General features: G+C 55.5%; 1 protein-coding gene across 7 annotated transcripts in view; it reads left to right on the top strand.

Annotated features, from left to right (window-relative positions):
* MORC2 (MORC family CW-type zinc finger 2) overlaps positions 1 to 7,050 on the top strand; it is a 46,996-nt gene extending 39,946 nt beyond the window's left edge. For 3 of the 7 annotated variants that reach the window (XM_051973145.1, XM_051973144.1, XM_051973143.1), the window contains 7 exons: positions 20 to 163; positions 1,556 to 1,610; positions 1,732 to 1,873; positions 1,966 to 2,163; positions 2,250 to 2,343; positions 3,477 to 3,665; positions 4,632 to 7,050. In XM_051973145.1, the coding sequence (XP_051829105.1) occupies positions 20 to 163; positions 1,556 to 1,610; positions 1,732 to 1,873; positions 1,966 to 2,163; positions 2,250 to 2,343; positions 3,477 to 3,665; positions 4,632 to 4,832 (1,023 nt within the window). In that variant the 3' untranslated portion in view covers positions 4,833 to 7,050. Of the gene's footprint in view, positions 1 to 19; positions 164 to 1,555; positions 1,611 to 1,731; positions 1,874 to 1,965; positions 2,164 to 2,249; positions 2,344 to 3,476; positions 3,666 to 4,315; positions 4,599 to 4,631 lie in introns of those variants that run through there. The other 4 variants (XM_051973148.1, XM_051973146.1, XR_007949765.1 and 1 more) reach the window with 3 other exon arrangements.
* The last annotated feature ends 11,208 nt before the right edge of the window (positions 7,051 to 18,258 follow it).

Raw genomic sequence — 18,258 nt, 5'->3', positions numbered from 1 at the left:
CCGCTCCTCCTCCCCGCAGATCGTCAGCGCCCGGAAGAGGAGCTTTCCCCTCACGGAGGACGAGGCCGAGGAAGATGTGGAGAGGAGGAAGGAGAAATCCAAGCGGGGCAAAGTCCTCGTGGTGAAAGATGAGAAGAAGGAGTCGAGTGAAGTCGTGGTGGAGGTGAGCGCCCCCTCCGCGGGACACCGGGCCAGGGGCCCCTCGAGGCTGCTCCCTGGTCCTCCCCCTGGCGCTGGGCCCGGTGCTGAGACGGCCCCGACCCCCCGTAGCCCACATTCGGTTGAGAGTTTGCAGAATATGCAGAGTCGTTTTAGAGAGGACAGTGTTAGCGGAAAAGCAGCCTGGCCCAAGCCCGGGTTCGAGTCCCACCTTAGGAACTTAGCTGGGGGAGCACCGGCAGTTCTTCAGCCCACCCCTGAGTCTCGGGGCTTGGACTCCTGGGGTCCTGGGGCCTGAAGGCCCCTTCCCACCCTCGATGACCCGGTAGTTCCCAAAGGTCCAACACTCCAGAGCCGGGATCCCGGGGCCTGGATGGCAGCAGGAGGCTGGCAAAGGGGCTGAGGGGCGGAGGGATCGGCCGGGCCCGGGAGCTTTAGTCGTTTTTAGGGTCTAAACAGGTGTGGGCAGGGCAGGGAGTGGAGGCCTCGGGGACCCCGGCAGCCAGAGAGCCACACTCCCAGTGCTGCCTGATGCCCCCTGCCCTGGGGCCAGACCTCCAGGAACTCGCTTCTCCGAGATTCCCTGGGGTCCCACGGCCCCGCCATCCATTCCCGTGTGGGCCGGGAGCTCCCGCCCTTCCCATGGTGCCCTGGGAGTCACTGCTCCCAAGGCCACAAACGGATCCACCCCCCACTCTTGGTTTCCCAGTCCTTCCATCTTGCCCTCCCGACGCCCGTCCCTGGGCCCCCGGCCCCACTGTGCTGGTCCGGTTGGGGGGCTCCTCGCTCCCTCTCCTCCTCTGAGATGGTTCCCCCCCCCCCGCTGCCCAGTCACACTGTAGCCCGCTGACCCTCAGATGCCCCTTCTTTCCTCCCTGAGTTTGTGGGTGGCTTCCACGCTTGCTTTTCTCCCCAACTTCCGTCCTCTGCCCAAAAGGAGGCTGCCAGGGAGGCCGGAGGTGGTTGGAGCCCTTCCCCCCAGCAGCCACTTCTGCCGCCCCCAGACCCGCCCAGGATCTGTTGGGGTTTTTTGCCACCGTTTGTGGCCAGCCTCCGGCCCTCCGAGGGCCCCCGGGATCCCTCTCTGTGGCCTCCTCCTTGCTTCTCCGGCCTTTGCCTCTCCCGACTCTGGCCTTCCATGCCCAGCTCCCCGCGGGCCCCCAGACGAGATGTTCACAAACACCCGTTTTCCCGCCCGGGCCCCACCGTCCTCCCGGGCAGCGGGCTTGCCCCCTCGCTCCCTCGCCCCGGACCCGGTGATGGCCAGGCCCGGGGTCGCTGCCACGGTTCGCAGCCTGCCTTGAGCCCGGGGGAAGCGGCGTGTCCGGGAGGAGGGGGAGGGGCTCAGGGCAGCGGGGGCCTGGGGGTGACGCCCGGGTTTGCGTTCTCTCTGCAGCTCTCAGACAGTGCCAGCGAAGAAGACCTGGCGGAGCTGAGACGAGCCCAGAAAGGTGAGGGGGCGGGAGGGCGCCCGAGGGCAGGGCAGGGGGATGGGGGCGCCCGCGCAGACTCCTGGCTTCGGGGCCCAGGGTGGGACTGGGCGGGGAGGCCCCTGAGCCTGGTCTCTCTCAGATAAAGGGCTGCACGTGGAGGTGCGCGTGAACAAGGAGTGGTACACGGGCCGCGTGACGGCCGTGGAGATGAGCAAGCACGTGGTGCGCTGGAAGGTCAAGTTCGATTACGTGCCCACGGACACCACGCCCAGAGACCGCTGGTGAGGCCCCCTGCCGGGCCGGGGAGGGCCGGGCGCGCAGGAGGGGCCCGGGGCCGGGGCCGGTCTCAGCCTGGCTCTCCCGCCCCCTGCAGGGTGGAGAAAGGCAGCGAGGACGTGAGGCTGATGAAGCCCCCCTCGCCCGAGTACCAGAGCCCCGACACCCAGCAGCAGGAGGACGAGGACGTGATCGCCATCGAGCCCTCGACCTCCGAGTGCATCCGCATCGAGCCGGACACCACCGCTCCCAGCAGCAGCCATGAGACCGTGGATCTGCTGGTCCAGACCCTTCGGTGGGTGTCGCCCCGGCCCCCTGCCGGCCCCCCACCCCCCGCCGGCCTCCTCTGAGACCGGGCCTCCGGCTTGTCTCTCCTTGCAGGAACTGTCTCCGCTACTTCCTGCCCCCCAACTTCCCCATCTCAAAGAAAGAGCTGAGCTCCATGAGCCCGGACGAGCTGATGGCCTTTCCTCTGGTGAGCCGTGCTCCCGACCCCCACAGCCCCTCCCCTCGGCTCCCTCTCCGTGTCATTGGGGGGGGAGGGGCTTCAGCCGTCTCTGACATGGAGCGGTGAGTTCTGGAGGACCCGGGCTGGGGCCCCGCATTTAGTGACAGTGAAGTCGGGCCCGGGCCCTAGGGGGCGAGCTAGAGGGGCCGGAGGAGGAGGAGGCGGCTTCTCTGACAGTGGAAGCCTAGGAAGGGGCTACCGAGCAAGCTGGGGGGGCCCGAAGCTGCTGCCCCTCCCAGCCCAATGGGGGCAGCCTGGTCCTCCCCCACACTCCCCCCTCCCCCCCCAGATGAGGTCAGAGCATCTGCTGGGGCCGTCGTGGGCTTGTGCTAGGCATGTGGGGGGAGGGACACCAAGGATCTTGGACAAGGCCCATCGGCCCTAATCTCGGGGACCCCCACCCACCGGCTCCCATGCCCGCGCAGGGCAGGGTCATCCCCAGCAACCCCCAGCAGCATCTGCACATTGTGAACCTCTCGCAGCCGTCTGAAAGACGGAGCGAACCCCAGGCTGCTGAGGGGCCTCCCTTAGCGGCCCCTCGCTGCCAGGGGCTTCCTGGGCCAGCGGGACCCAAGAGGCCGTGTCTAGCAGAGCCTCCCAGCTGAAGGCCCGGGTTCGGGCTGAGGAGCTTAGGCTGAGTGGGCGACCCCGGGGGGCCTTCAGGAAGAGATCGGCAAAAGGATGGCGAGCATCTAGGGCCCAGATTTCCGCCCACGTGGAGATGGACGCCCCTAGAGCTGTCCTGGCGGTCACCCAGAAGGGGCTGGTGTTCCAGCATGAAGTCGGCCCTCGAGAGTTTGCAGAGCGCTCTAGAACTGGTCCCAGCTTTGGGAGATAGTGGTGTAATGCCCAGCTCACAGATGAGGGAGCTGAGGCAAGCCCAGGCCTGGTGACTCCCCTAGGGCCACACAGCACCCGAGCTCAGTGGTCTCTGCAGCCACCTGGAACCCCTGGCCTCCGGACTGCCCCGCCCGGCGGGCCTCTCTCGGCTCCCTGAAGCCCTGTAGGACGAGTCAGACTGAGCAGGGGAGCCCTCGGCCGGGTTCGGGGCCCGGCCCGTCAGGCCCCGGGCTGACCTTCCTCTCCCTCTCCCTCTGCAGAAGGAGTATTTCAAGCAGTACGAGGTGGGGCTGCAGAATCTGTGCAACTCGTACCAGACCCGGGCGGACGCCCGCGCCAAGGCCTCCGAGGAGAACCTCCGGGCCTCCGAGCGGAAGCTGCGAGAGACCGAGGAGAAGCTGCAGAAACTGAGGACGAACATTGTGGCCCTGCTCCAGAAAGTGCAAGAGGTGAGGGGCCCCGTCCGACTTTCCTGGCCTGGACACCGTCCCTGATCAGGATGGGGGGGAACCAGTCCTGATCTGGGGGAGTCCATCGGCTCTGATTGGGGGGCTACCAGCCCCAGCCCTGATCTGGGGGAGCCATCAGCTCTGATATCTCTAGGGGCCACGGTGAGAGTCGCCCGGCACTCAGCGAGCATTAATGAGGCACCTGTTGCATGCCTGCTTTGGTATCTGCGGTCTTAGGGCCTAGCTGAGGGAGGCAGCGTGCCCATTTATAAGTAAAGGCAGAAAGGCAGCTGGGGGGTGGGGAGAGGCCTCGGGATCCCTGAGCCAGGGATGGATTCCAAGAGTTGGAAGGAGAGGAGGCTGGCCTCGGGGACAGTCTAGGCAAAGATGTAGAGGCCGGAGGTCAGACACCGGAGGAGCTGCCACCAGGTCAGTGGGAATGAGCTGTGGCTGCAAGAAGGGCGCTCACCTCCCGGCAGGGGGTCATCGGGGCACCTCCCCAGCGGCCGGGCAGCCGGAGCGGCCGAGCCGAGAGCCCCCCGCGGCCTCCTCCCCCGCCCCCGGGTCTCGGGACAGGTGGGCCTCCCAGGGCCAGTCCGCGAGAGTCTCCCGGGGACCGCTGGCTCAGCCCGTCTCTCGCACCCCATTAGGACATTGACATCAACACCGACGACGAGCTGGACGCCTACATCGAGGATCTGATCACCAAGGGAGACTGAGCCGGGTGCCAGCGGGGCAGCCTGGAGGCGGGCGCCGTGGCCAGGGTGGCCTTGGGTGGCCTCGGAAGGCAGTGCCTGTCCTGGCCCAGAGGCGCGGGACCACATCTCCTTCTCGGGCCCTGACCCACACTTGTGCCGTCACAAGGAAGCTTTGAAACCTGTAGTTCTTCAGATTCCCCTTCCTTTGTTTATAAATATTTATTTTTAAATGAAACGAGCCCACGAGGTCGTGCTTTTTCGTTTACAGCAGCAGAAGGTCCTTCTGGCTGGGGGGATGGTCCTCCTGGAAGCCCCGCCCCCCCTCCCTCTGCCCCTGCCGACGCACCCGGGTGGTGGGATGAAGGCGCCAGAGGAGAGGGACTCGGCGGAAGAAGCAGGCGCGGGCCGGGCGTCCTCGCGGGAGGAGCCTCACCAGCTGCTGCCGCTGGCCCTAGTGGACACTCCCTGATAATAAAAGGTTTAAAACTCTGTGCCCTCCCCTCTTTGTTTCTTCCTCTGCTGGCTTGAGGATGCTCCCCCCCTGGCCACTGAGTGACCCAGGGCTCGAACCCCATCCCAGCCATCTCTGCTGGGTGCCCCGGGGTCCGTCCCTCAGTTTCCCCTTCTGAAAAAGGAAGACTCTGCGACTCGATGGCTTCTAAGGACCCTCGTGGTGTGGGGCTGACCCCTGGAACACCAAACCTGGCGCCGACTGCGTGGGCACACTTGGCACCGCCGCCGGATCCTCGGAAGAGCCCCGGAGGGGCAGCGGCCACACGTGCCTGGGATGTACGGCGTGACCTCGAGCGGATGTGCACATAGATCTTTGGGGGGGTTGGTGAGGCTGGTCTACACCTGTTACTTTACTGGCCCAGGGCATCGAGAGGCAGAGGAGGCTGACCTTGACGTGCGAGTCCCTGGGAGGGAGGTCACGGCCATCGCGCTCCGCTGCTGGACTCGGGGAGACCCAGGCCACCGCGGCTCTCGTGTAAAATGGGGACCAGCAGCCCTGGGGGGGCTGGGAAGCCTGACAGCGCGCTCCGTGCCCCAGCTGCTGCTATTGTCGAGGAGCCCGGAGCGCCGAGAGGTGTTCGTCTTGCCGGTGGCAGGCAGGGACTGAATCCAGCTCCGTCCTCCCGGCCCGGGCCTGTCCGCCTCGGAGACGGGGACCGCTAAGCTCCACCTGGATCCCCATGGGCCGTAGGTCGACTTCCTTTTAAAATCTGTCTGTGGAATCGTCTTTGTATCTGTCATGTTGCACTTTGAGTGGCCCGGGCCGCCCTCCTGCAGGGCCCGGGCCGGTCTCTGACCTTCCCCGCCCCCAAAGGATGCGGCTTGAGAGCTTGCTGTCCCTTGTGGGCGACTGCACGGCTTTCTTTGGGTCTGGCGCTCTCCTTCTCTCCCCTCTCTCCTAGGCCCCCAGGTCCTTCTGGGTCCTGGGCCTTCCCGCTGACGCCGAGGGAGCGCACGTGCCGAGGACAGACGGAGCGGGCTCCCCCGTCAGCGGGGACCGGCAGGCGTCTCCGGCCTCAGTGTCCCCAAGAAGACCGGCCTGAGCACCCCGGGATCCAGCCAGGTCCAGCCGGGGCCTCTTCCTTCTTCCAGGAAGCCTTGGGGTTTGTGCGACTCGGGGCCCAAGACAGGCCAAGGACTGTAGAAGAATCGTGGGGTGGTCCCTGCTCACCCTCAAGACCAGGGAGTTGGGGGATAGGTTTCACCTGACAGGTGAACTTAATAAGAACAATCATAAGACTAGAAGGTGGACAGCAAGAAGCCCCAGAGCCCTGGGCGGCATTGATCACGGGACTACCCCATCTCTCCCGAGACAGTTTCTGCCTCCCACTGGCCAGGAGCAGCCGGAGGATCCTGGAGGCAGGAGGACTCCTCTCCCTGAGTTCAAATCTGACCTCAGACACTGCCTAGTGACACTGGGCAAGTCACTTCACCCTGCCTGCCTCAGTTTCCTCGTTTGTAAAATGCACTGGAGAAGGAAATGCCAAGAAAATGCTGAAAGGGGTCACAGACTGACCAGGAAGTGGGCTCAGTTCCCGCGGATCTCAAGGGCACGGCCCTTCCCCCAGCCTGGAAGCCTGCACCCAGGATGCTCTTTGCCAGCGCCGACATTTGTCTAAGGCTGATCACGAAACTGATGGGATGTTGTCGGCAAAGACAGACTTTCCTAAATGGCCCAAAGCTGGGCCCTCTTGCTTCTCGGGAGCGGGGTCCCATGGCTGTTGCTGCGATTTCATCCTGGTCCCGTCACCCTGACCCCCGACCTTCGGGAAGAAGAGCCTGACGGGGAGTCACCCCAGCTTCCTTCCTTTTGGGACTCCATCACTCAAGTGTCCGCGGGGAGAGCAACGCCCTGGTCACAAATGGCCTTGTGTCCTGGGAGAATGTGGACAGAGGTGGGTTCAGAGGTGACTCGGCCTTATCGATCATCCCCGGGCGCCCGAGGCCTCGGAGAAGGTCATGTCGGACACCACACGAGCCACAGACGCTGCGGATCCCGGAGGTGGGGCAGGCCCGGGAAGGCCCCGCCCAGGCTCAGACTGCCCTGCGTGACCCGGCCGGGTCCTCCCTTCCCCCACCTCAGCATCCTCATCTTTGTAGGACTGTGAAGCTCAAACAAGTTACTTGTGAAACCCTGTATCAATGTTAACCATAATTATATACAATGATTTCAACAGGCCGGCATCAGCATGGATCTTGGGAAATTCCGCGGGCATAAGTGACAGTGGCCTGTTGGGTCCAAACAAGCAGCGCCTCCGGCCTGTGGGGAGCGGGGCGGGGAGGGGACGCGCTCCGAAGGTCCCCAGGCCAAGGAGGCCTCAGGGCGGGGCCGCCGGGAGGGGCAGGCGTCCTGGCGGGCACTTTTCAAAGCACCGACCCGGTGGGGTGTTCAGAGGAAGGCAGCCAGGATGGGGAAGGTCTGGAGATCCGAGCGCGCTCACCAGAGGGCCGCCGTGAGCAGAGCCGGCAGCCTTGGGCTCCCGGCCCAAGCGGAGGCTTCCCACAGGCCGGAGGACGGCTCGCTTCCCGATCCCCCTCTGGGTGAGGGAGAATGGGGGAGGCTCTTCTGCCGTGAATGCTCCCGTCCCTTCAGGGCCTCCGGCTCCTCGGGAAAGTGAGGGAGTTGGGCTGGGTCCCTGAGAGCCACTTCCTGCCTGCAGCCCTGGGGGACTTCCCCTGCATCACGTGGCTGCAGCCCCAGGGTGAAACTCACCAGATCACGTGGCTGCAGCCCCAGGGTGAAACTCACCAGATCATGTGGCTGCAGCCCCAGGGTGAAACTCACCAGATCACGTGGCTGCAGCCCCAGGGTGAAACTCACCAGATCACGTGGCTGCAGCCCCAGGGTGAGATCCACCAGAGAACTAGGTTACCTTAACCAGATTGTGGAGCCTCTGAGTGCGAGCCCTCGGACCCGAGCCCGGAAAAAGATCCGCCTTAGGGAGCGAGCGCTGAGGGGAAGGGCCTGGGCAGCACCCGGAATCAAGGGCCGGGGGAGAGGGGGGGGCCTCAAGGTCACCCAGGGACCAACCTGGTGACCTTCACCGGGTCCTTCGGCTGGGAATGCTGGGAACGGACCTGTGGGGTCCCTTCCAAGGTCGAGACCTGGGTGATTCTGAGCCCTCCGCCCCCGATAGCGGTCAGGTTCGACGAGGTGCGCCGGGATGCTGGGGGAGGGGAGGTTGGACAAGATGGCGTCCTGTGCGCACAGAGCTCTGGCATAATGTGACCACTAGATGGCGCGCCCGCCCTGCCCGGGGCCGTCCTTGCTCCCTGAAGCTCAGGGAGCCGCCGCTGTGCGCTCGAATGGGCCTGACAGGAGGAAAGGACGGGCCCTCGTGGGCTTGGGGAAGAATCAGGACCGCCAGCTTTCCTCCGGGTCCGGGAGGCCCAAATGAAGGGCAAGGACGTCGGCATGGGCCAGTGCGCGCGGGGCTGAGCTCCGGGCCACCGGGCGAGCAGCGTTTACCTCCGCGCTTTTATTAGAAATGATCTCCTCCTATTCCGGTGAAGACGGAAGTAAACGGACTTAACCTTGGCTCCCACAATCCAGCTTTTGTGTAGGGGTCAGCGGGAGCCTGGAGTGAGTCTTCCCCACCCCCCCAACATAGACACAGAGGAGAGAAAACCAGGCCCTGGACCTCATTGGGGGAGGGGGGGGCGCAACCTGCCATCCCCTGTAACCGATCCAGCTACACTGGGGAGCGGCTCGGAGCGAAGGAACCGGGGGGGGGGGGGGGCGGTCTCTCAGAACTAGGACTTTGGCCGTGGAGTCGGAAGGGGGAGAAGAGAAGGGACGTGGGGGGCAGGGATGTCCGAGACCAGGAGGAGCATCATATCGGGGAGGACGTGGGGAGGACTGTTTGTCCGTCCGCCACAGCACTTCTAAACCTTTTCACCTCTCCTGAAACCTCCCATGGTTCTCCTCTCAACTGATGAAAAATTGAGGTCGTTCACATGAGCGAGCTCTCCTCCCTCTTGCTAAGTTCCTATTGTTGGTTCGGCTTTTGCTCTTCTCCCTCGCCCCTTCCGTGATGAGGTGACCTTGCTCTCCCAAGGCTGAGCCCTCTACTCCCATCCCCTTCCATCCGAACCCAGCAGCTCGCTCCCTCTGGCACCTCCCCCCCTTTTCTCTTATTTCCCGGTTCCTTCCCTGTGGCCCCCAGACGGGTTCCCTTCTCCTCAGTCCTGAAAATGTCCTCACTCGGTCCTTTCATCCCTAGTATTGTCCCATACGTCTCTGCCGTTTGTGGCTTAACTAAACTCAGGACCGGGCGGGGACCGGGGCCTCCACCCCCTCCCCTCCTTCCGGCCTCATCATTCCGCCCAAACTCTTCTCTCCAACTGATCCCTTAGTTGCTCCCCCCAGCCTTTTCTGTCTGCCCCCTTTGAGGCCCCGATCACTTCTTGATATTCTCCTCCCTCTGGGTTTGTGGGACGCTCCTCTCTCTCCTCTCTGATCCCTGGTGTCTCCTTTGCTGGACCTTCCTCCAGATCACCCCTCTGGGGCCCTTTTCTCTGTGGACTACATTTGGAGATCTCATCGACTCCCACGGACTTGGTTACCCTCCATGTTGATGATTTCTATTTATCTGCCTTTCCTCCCTCTGCTGACCTTGAATTTTGCTTCCCCAAATGGCCGGTGGTTCTCTTAAACTTGTCCAGAATTGAAGTCCAACTTCCCCCTAAGCCTTCCTCACCTTCTCTTCCCTATTACTGAAGAGACCATCATCCTCAGCCCTCAACGTCCCTCAGCTCATGAGCCATTGAAGAGTCGGACCTTTGGTTCTTCAAAGCCATCTAGTCCACTCCATACCTAGGAAAAATCCCTGGTCCAAACCACCTAACTCTGCCAGAGACCCTGTGGTGCTAGGAGCCTCTTCCACTTGTGGAACGTTCTAATCGGGGAAGATGGGGGTCAATGGAATTGACTTTGGCTCCCAGAATCTCTGCTCGAGACCCTATGGTGCTAGGAGCCTCTTCCACTTGGGGAACGTTCTAATCGGGGAAGATGGAGGTCAATGGAATTGACTTTGGTTTCCAATTGGTGGATGGATGAATGAACAAAACAATTCATTAGGTTCTTGACTAAGCACTGTACTTAGCTCTGGAAATACAGATATAAAAACAAAAGCTTTCCTTACTCTCAAGGAGCTTGACCTCTAATGCGGGCGACGTCACATAGAGGGGTAGGCCCTTTGGAAGGGCGTTGGGTTTGGGAACTTGTAGAAATGGTGAGTGGAACTATAGGAGGCCGCCTTTCCGATAGTAATGGCAGGTGTGGGTTTGAGTAGAATTAGAAAGGGGAGAGAAAAAAAGGGGGGGAGGGCACAGCCATGTCCCAGCACAGCCATGTCCCAGGGTAAGAAGCTAGCTAATAAGTAAAGTGAGGCTGAACGAGGAGACGTGGTGTTCAAGAAGCACAGTGGCAGCTTCAGGGCCGGGAAGGGTTAAGTCCCACAGGATGTGACCGCTAGCCCAGGCATTGAAGAGATGGGGCGCTCCAGCGGTTCTTAAGCTTTTGCTCTTAAACTTTTAACACGCTTAAAAAATTATTGAAGGTTCTCCAAAGGGCTTTTGTTTACATTGATGATCTCTCTCAATATCTACTGTATTAAAGAATTGAACTGATACATTTCAAAATATTTATTAACTAATTTTAAAATAATAAAACATATTACATGTTCATGTAAAATAGTTTATGACAGTAATTATGTTTTCCAAAACAATTCGAAGAATCGTGTTGGGGGAAGCGAGGTGGTTCAGTGGATAGAGTACCAACCCTGAAGTCAGGAAGACTGAGTTCAATTCCGGTCTCAGACATTTAACACTTCCTAGCTCTGTGACCTTGGGCAAGTCACTTAACTCCAATTACCTCAGCAAAAAGCAAAAAAGGAAAAAGAAGAAACACATAGTTTTATCTGTTTTTACAAATCTCTGTAATGACCGGCTCAGTAGAAGACAATTGGATTCTCCTATTTGCTTCTTTATCCATTCTGTGGGAAATTTGCTGCTTTGGTTGAGAATACATGGAAAAAATCCACCTTGTGAAGATAAATAGCTGAAAAAAGAATTTTTTTTAGATTATATTTTTTACATGTCTCCATATGAGTTAAGTTGGGAGAGAAAAATCAGAACAAAGGGGAAAAAACAAGAAAAGAAGGTGAAAATAGTAGGCTTTGATCTGTTCAGGCTCTGCTTGCAGATGACATTTTCCGTCTCGAGTCTACTGGAATTGCCTTGGATCGTCAAATTGCTGAGAAGAGCCACATCTGTCATAATTGATCATCACACAATCTTGCTGTTGCCGTGTACGATGATCTCCTGGTTCTACTCATTTCCCTCAGCATCAGTTCATGTAGGTCTCTCCAGGCCTCCGTGAAATCCTCCTGGTGATCCTTTCTTATAGAATAATGATATTCTATAACATTTATATGCAATAATCTATTCAGTCCTTCCCCAACTGATGAGAATCCACTCAATTTCCAGCTTCTTGCCACTACAAAAAGGGCCACCGCAAACATTTTTGCACATGTGGGTCCCTCTCCCTCCTTTAAGATCTCTTTGGGATAAGCCTAGTGGTAACACTGCTGCATCAAAGGGGATGCACAGTTTAATAACCCTCTGGACATAGTTCCAAGTTGCTCTCCAAAATGGTTGGATCATTTTGCAACTCCACCAACAATGTATTAGTATTTCACTTTTCTCCACATCCCCTCTAACATTTACCATCTTTTTCTGTCATCTTAGCCAATCTGAGAGGTGTGAAGTGGTACCTCAGAGCTGTCTTAATTTGCATTCCCTAATCAATAGTGATTCAGAGCATTTTTAATATGACTCGATGCCTTTAATAATATTTTAATAGTCAAATAATGTCTCGTAAGTATTGTCGCTGAGTTGTTTTTTAGTTGTGTCTGACTCTTCATGACCTGACCGGAGGGGTTTGCCATTTCTCTCTCCAGCTCATTTTATAGAGGAGAAAAACTGAGGGTTACGTGACATGTCCAAGGTCACACAGCTAATAGGTTTCAGAGGCTGCATTTGAACTCAAGAAGATGTCTTTTCTACCCAGGCCCAGCACTCTATCCATCATTCTGTTTAGCTCCCCACACCTTGTCAGTATTTTTCGGTGCTAAATACTGGGGGTTCAGCCTCATCTGAAGCTTGAGCAGAATGACCAGAGCAGGAATCCCAGACCAAAGAGCCAGTTCCATCACTCTGAAGCATCAGAGCCTTTCAGCTGGCTTCCAGTCCACTCTGATAAACAAGTATTAAGTGTCTACGACAATACAATCAATAAAGCTACTCCCTGCCCTAAAGGAGCTTACAGCCTGAAAGCTTACAACTCCAAAAGGAGGCAGGAGGGGGGTGAAGGGGGGGACTGGAGCCAAGGAACCAAGCAGGACAGCAGATGCACAGTGGAAGAAACCACTGTAGAGGAACCCACCGGAGTCTAATGGCACCTTGCCCAGGGGCAAGCCTACGGCTATGTCGCCCAGACTTAAATCCAGGTGGGGAACTTGTAAAACCCAAACCAGGGAGCCAGCAATCACACTCTGCCCTGGATCAGACCGCTTTGGGTCCCTGAAAACTTGCAGGTCCCCAGTCTGAGCTGCCCCCGAGATCTGGCAACACTCACGTCCCTGAGAAAGCCCCAGAAGGACCCGAGGAGGCAAAACTCTCCTCCAGAAGTGAGCAGAGCTCCTCCTAACAAGGTCTGAAGTCAGAAAGTACACTGGGAAAAGGAGCGACTAAAGAAGAATCCCATCAACTAAGAGCATATTATGGTGACAGGGGTGTACACACACACACACACACACACACACACACACACACACACACACCAGCAATAACTAAAGAATACTGGAACGGGAGTCAGTAAGACCTGAGGTCAAATTCAGCCTCAGATACCTTCGGGCTGTGATCCTAAGCATGTGACTTAACCTTTGTTTCCTCCACTGTAAAATGTGGATGATGAGGATCAAATGAGATAATAGTTGTAAAGTGCTTAACATCGATCCTGGCAGCAGTAAGCACTATGTAAATGCTGCTGTCGTTATTGTTTTTGTACCCTAGAGAAGAGAATGATCCCAAAGCATCTGGACACAAGTTCAATTAGAATTCAAGAAAAAGATAAAGCAGGCATGTTGCTTTTTTTTTTTTTTTCCAATTTGCTAAATAAAGTGCTAGAGGGGAAAATGAAAAAAGATTGAGGGCTTTGGAGGAAAGAATTGGAAAGAGAATCGACAGCTTGCCATTAGAAGTAAAAGCCTTATCCAAATTATAAACTATGAAAACGAGAATGGATCAAATGGAAGATAATGACTCATAAAAGAATAAAATGTTTCATTGTTGACTGAAAGGAAAAGGAAAATAGAAAAAATGGGAAACGAGTCTGTGTCAGTCAACAAGAAGTTACTAAATGCTTGCTCTGTAGCAGACGTTGTGTTAATCACTGGAGGTGCAATGAAGTATAAGCAGGGAGGAAAACAAGCCTTGACTTCAAGAAATTTATGATCTAATAGAAGAAATTAAATAAAAGAGAAGCCAAAAAGCAGAAGGAGGAGGAGGAGGTACAATTAATTACAGGCAAGGAGAAAAACAATCCTTGACTTTAAGAAATATATTCTAATAGGAGAAATTAAATAAAAGAGGGGCCGAAAAGCAGAAGGGAGGAAGAAGAGGTACCCAGGCAGAGGCAAGAGAATCATCCGGGGCTCTTTTCCAAAATGGAGGATCCAGGAAAAATTCATCAATGGGAGAAGAGATTTGCAGGAGGGGAGTCAAGAAGCAGCCGAAGCATCATGGTGTGCTCATCTTATTTCAAGAAATTATTATTTTTTTAAGCCCGGTCCCTATTTCTTAGAACCAGAAGGTAAAGTGGGAATAGAAAAAAATCTCCAAATGAAAACTTATGGTTACATTAGAGTCGAAACCTAGAGCTTCCAGGTCAAAGGGAAAATATTGCAAACAGCAAAGAAAGAATTCAAGTAGCAAAAAGCCTCACTTACGAGCAAACACAATTTAACCCCATCACTATAAAGAAGTGAAAGCTTGGAATATTACTCTTTCCTCCCTCCCCCTTCCCTCCCCATCCCACCTCACGCCCTAGGAATAGACTCAGTTTTGTTGGGTAAGTTAGCAGCTAGGTGGCACAGTGGCTAGGGCTGTCGACCTAGTCAGGAAAACTCATCTTCGTGATGAGACACTTGCTAGCTCTCTGACTCGAGGTCAATCGCTTAACTCAGTTTGCCTCAGTTTCCTTACTTGTAAAATGAGCTGGAGAAGGAAATGACAAAGGATCTTTGCCAAGAAAACCCTAAGCGGGGTCGCAGAATCAGACAAGTCTGCCGGGATTGTCTTGGATCACTCTATGGCCGAGAAGAGCTGAGTCTCATAGAGGATCGGCACATAATCTTGCTTTTACTGTGCACAAGTTCTCCTGATTCTGTTACCCAGCATCCCTTCATGTCAGTCTCCAAGTTTTTCTGACATCTGCCTGCTCATCATTTCTTCTGGCACAACAGCATTCCATCACAAATATACCCCAGCCTATTCATCCATTGCCCAATTGATGGGAATCCCCCCTATTTTCCATTTCTTTGCTACCACAAAAAGAGCCCCTTCAAATATTTTCCCCACGTGTGGGTCCTTTCCCCTCCTCAATGATTTCCTTGGGATACAGATCTAGTAGCGACGTTTCTGAGTCAAAGGGTATACAACGTTTAAAGGGCATAGTTCCAAATTGCTCTCCAGAGTGATTGGATCATCTCACAACTCCACCAACAATGTATCAGTGCCCCAATTTTCCCACATCCCCTCCAATAGTTATCATTTTAGTCAATCTGAGAGTTGTCAGAGCTATTTTAATTCATATTTCTCTAATACAGATTGAGAGCATTTGTTTGTTTCGAATTTGGAGTCGAATTTTTAAAAGTTTAGAATTACCAGGAAACCAAAGAGTAGGGAAAATAAAGGCGTCCTTTCCCCAGCCTCGTTCTACCCATGGACCTCGGGGAAGGAGTCTGTGGGACTCGCTGCCCTGGAGCTCCAAGCTGTGAGAGACAAGCTTCCTAGCTGGAATTATCCTGGCTTTGTGGATCAGGGGCATTATTAGGATATGAGCTATCAGAGTGCGGAGGGATTAAGGTCCGAAGAGGAAGGGACGTTTATTCTGGAGGTTCAGAGAATCCCAGAGCTGGTATTTCACCTTCTAGAGTCTGTTCTCAGTCCCCGTCGGCGGCTCCCCAAGCCCCCGATCTGTATTCTAAGATCGCTTCCCAGGGGAAGCCTTCCCAGTCCCGGCACCTGACCGCGAGACCTCCAGCAGTGTTCCTCCGCTATCTCTGGTCCCTCTCAGCTCTCCCCGGCCCCGGACACTGCTTCACTGTTACCTCCCCCTCCTGGGGCAGGTGGGAGCCAAAGTAGCCATGCGGCGGGGGGGTCCGGGCGGAGGTGCCCGTGAGTGAAGCAGCCCATTGTCTGGGGCCGGGGCCGGGCACAGAGGAGGAGTGTGTGTCCCTCTGTGCCTCCAGCGGCAGCCGGGCTCCTGTCTCCAAGGAAACCCCCCTTGCAGTAAGAAGCATCCTGAGCAGGGGCTGCCGCCCCTCTCCTTCTCCAGAGGGGCGCGGGGGGGGGGGGGAAGCGCCATTTCTTCTCCCCACAGAGCCCTCTTGCCTCAGCCTGCAGGTGCGGGGAAGTGGGGGGTGAAAGGGATCAGCGGCAGGATTCTGGGGCCCCGGAGCCAAGAGCCCCGCGGAGCGCGCCAGGGCTTCCTGCTGGGCGCACACTGGGGCCTTGTCCCGGCTCCGGGACGCGGGGGCGCCGCAGGTGGGGGACAGAGCCCAGCGCCAGGAAGCCGGAGCCTCCGGAGGAGGGGAGCTGTCCAGCGCGGCCAGGAGCCGAATCCCGGGCCAGCCCTCCCTTCTGGGAGCCGGCTCTCCCTCCAGTCCCACGCCTGGAACCTGGGCTGCCATTTCAGTGTCCCGGAGGCTCATCCCCACTCGTGACAGAGTACCAGCCGGAGCCCAGGGGTGCTTGGGAAGAGCCTTTGTAAGCCCGAGGGGTGCCGGAAATGTGATCCGGTGGAGGACTTCCTTCCCCGAACCTTGAACCTACAGAGAAGGGGAAGGAAGGATGTTTTTTTTTTGGGGGGGGGGTCCCATCAGCTGCATTTCTCCTGCCTCCCCCCAAAATTGGCCATCTCTGCGACTGAGCGGAGGGGAGCCTAGTGGAGGAGAGCAGGTAAGACACCCATTGAGCGCCAGTGGCTGGGGACACCCGGTTTGTGCTTCCTGTCCCTGGCATTTCCTCACCACCTCTGCCTACTCTTAGAATTGGGGGGTCAACATTAGTAGGATCCCAGATGGTGTAGCTGGAAGGAACCTCAAGGCTAGTGCAGTTCAAGCCCTTTTTTGTATAATCGATGGATCGGTATCGCAGACTTTTCCAAGTCATGCAGGTGGACAAGAGTGGGTCTTGAGCCCCAATTTTTTTCATTCCTATCCAATCCCCTTTCCACTATGCTGCACTATCTTGGATTTATCACTCTCCTTAAGCTAATTTTCATGGATTATTTCATTCAGTTCTGGAAACAATTGGTTTTCCTTTTTATTTTTAAAAATATTTGATTCCATCGTTTTATTTAAATATCAAGCATTTTATTTTTTTCTTTCTCCCACCTTCCCCTTAATAATTAAAAAAAACCCTCAGGATCCTTCTAATAAATATACATAATCAAGTAACTAGAATTCTCACATCGGCTGTATTAAAAACAAGGTTTTATTGTGTATTTGAGAACGTCTGTTCGCTATTGTGAGATGAGCAGCAGCTTCATCCATCCCTGGATTCATAGGCTGATCACCACCTCCATCAGAGAGTTCTTAAGGCTTTCCAATCCCTTCCTCTTTACAAAGTTATTGTTGCTTTCTAAATCGTCCTTCTGACTCTGCGTCCTATAGGTTTTCTCCCGGCCCACGTTTTAGAAAGAATCGGCTGGGAGGGCACCCAGGACAGACTAGGATGGCCAGGATGGGGAAGGGCCTGAAAACTTGCTCCTGCCGGACTTATGTCTGGTCCTGAGTTACTTCTCTGGCCATCTCCCGGCACCTTGTTATGAGGGGAAACGGACAAGGAGAAGGGTCTTGATATGGATTCTCTTAAAGGAGACAACAACTTTATGTCCAGAACAGAGTCGATAAGGAACATGGAAACCTCCCGGCTAAAAGACTAGCATGGTGGGACCAGGAGATCATATACTTTAACAATACTGTATGATGATCAATTCTGATGGACGTGGCCCTCTTCAACAATGAGCTGAACCAAATCAGTTCCATTTGTTCAGTAATGAAGAGAACCAGCTACACCTGGCGAAAGAACTCTGGGAAATGAGTGTGAACCACTACATAGCATTTCCACTCCCTCTGTTTTGTCCACTGGCATTTTTGATTTCCTCTTCAGATAATTTTACCTTATTTCTAAATTCGATTTTTCTTGTGCAGAAAAATAACTATGGACTATATATATATGTGTATATTAACATATACTTTAACATATTTAACATGTATGGGACTACCTGCCATCTGGGGGAGGGGGTGGGGGAAGGAGGGGAAAAGTTGGAACAAAAGGTTTTGCAATTGTCAATGCTGAAAAATTACCCATGAATATATCTTGTAAATAAAAAGCTACATAAAAAAAAAAGACTAGCATGGCCTTGGATTAGAATTGAGGGATGTTGGGGAGGGGTTCAGTGGATTGTAATGACCCCAAAGTGTGAAAATACTGCAACCCTGAGGTTAGTTGAGCGTGTTTTGTTGTTGTTGTTTGATGGTGGATGGGGAGAGAATGGAGGTACAATTAACCCTGTTACAGGTGAAGAAGAGGAGAAAACTCAGGATTGGACGGATTAAGAAAGTGCAGTGAGTTCCCCGTCACTAGAGACCGCATTTGGGCCGTACAATGTACAGGTTACATAGGATCCTAGATCTGGAGCTGGAAAAAACCTTAGAGATCACCTAAGAAATCCCCTCTTCTTGCATCTGAAGAAACAGCCTGTGGAGTGGGGAGTGAAGTGACTCGTCCACACAATTAATAAGCACCAGAGGAAAAATCTGAAGTCCTCCCATCCATTAGGGAAGGGAAGGGACCTAGAGGAAGATTTTGGCTCTCAGGTCTGTGACCCATGCTAAGGACATTGAGTATGGAGGAATCAGGGGACGGTGAATCTTGTCTCTACCCCTTATTGCCTGTCTCTTGGTGCCTCAGTTTCCTCCTCTGTAAGGTAAAGGGTTGGACTGGGTGCCCTCTCGGGTCTGCTGTCCTGGGAACTCTGCTCATGGGTGTCATGGGTCTTATAATCCCCAGCTCCCAACATACAGGCTGGC

This window comes from Antechinus flavipes, chromosome 1 (assembly GCF_016432865.1).
Source record: "Antechinus flavipes isolate AdamAnt ecotype Samford, QLD, Australia chromosome 1, AdamAnt_v2, whole genome shotgun sequence".
Lineage (NCBI taxonomy): Eukaryota > Metazoa > Chordata > Mammalia > Dasyuromorphia > Dasyuridae > Antechinus > Antechinus flavipes.
The sequence above is the reverse complement of the archived record's forward strand: the minus strand, read 5'-3'. Positions and strand labels throughout refer to the sequence as shown.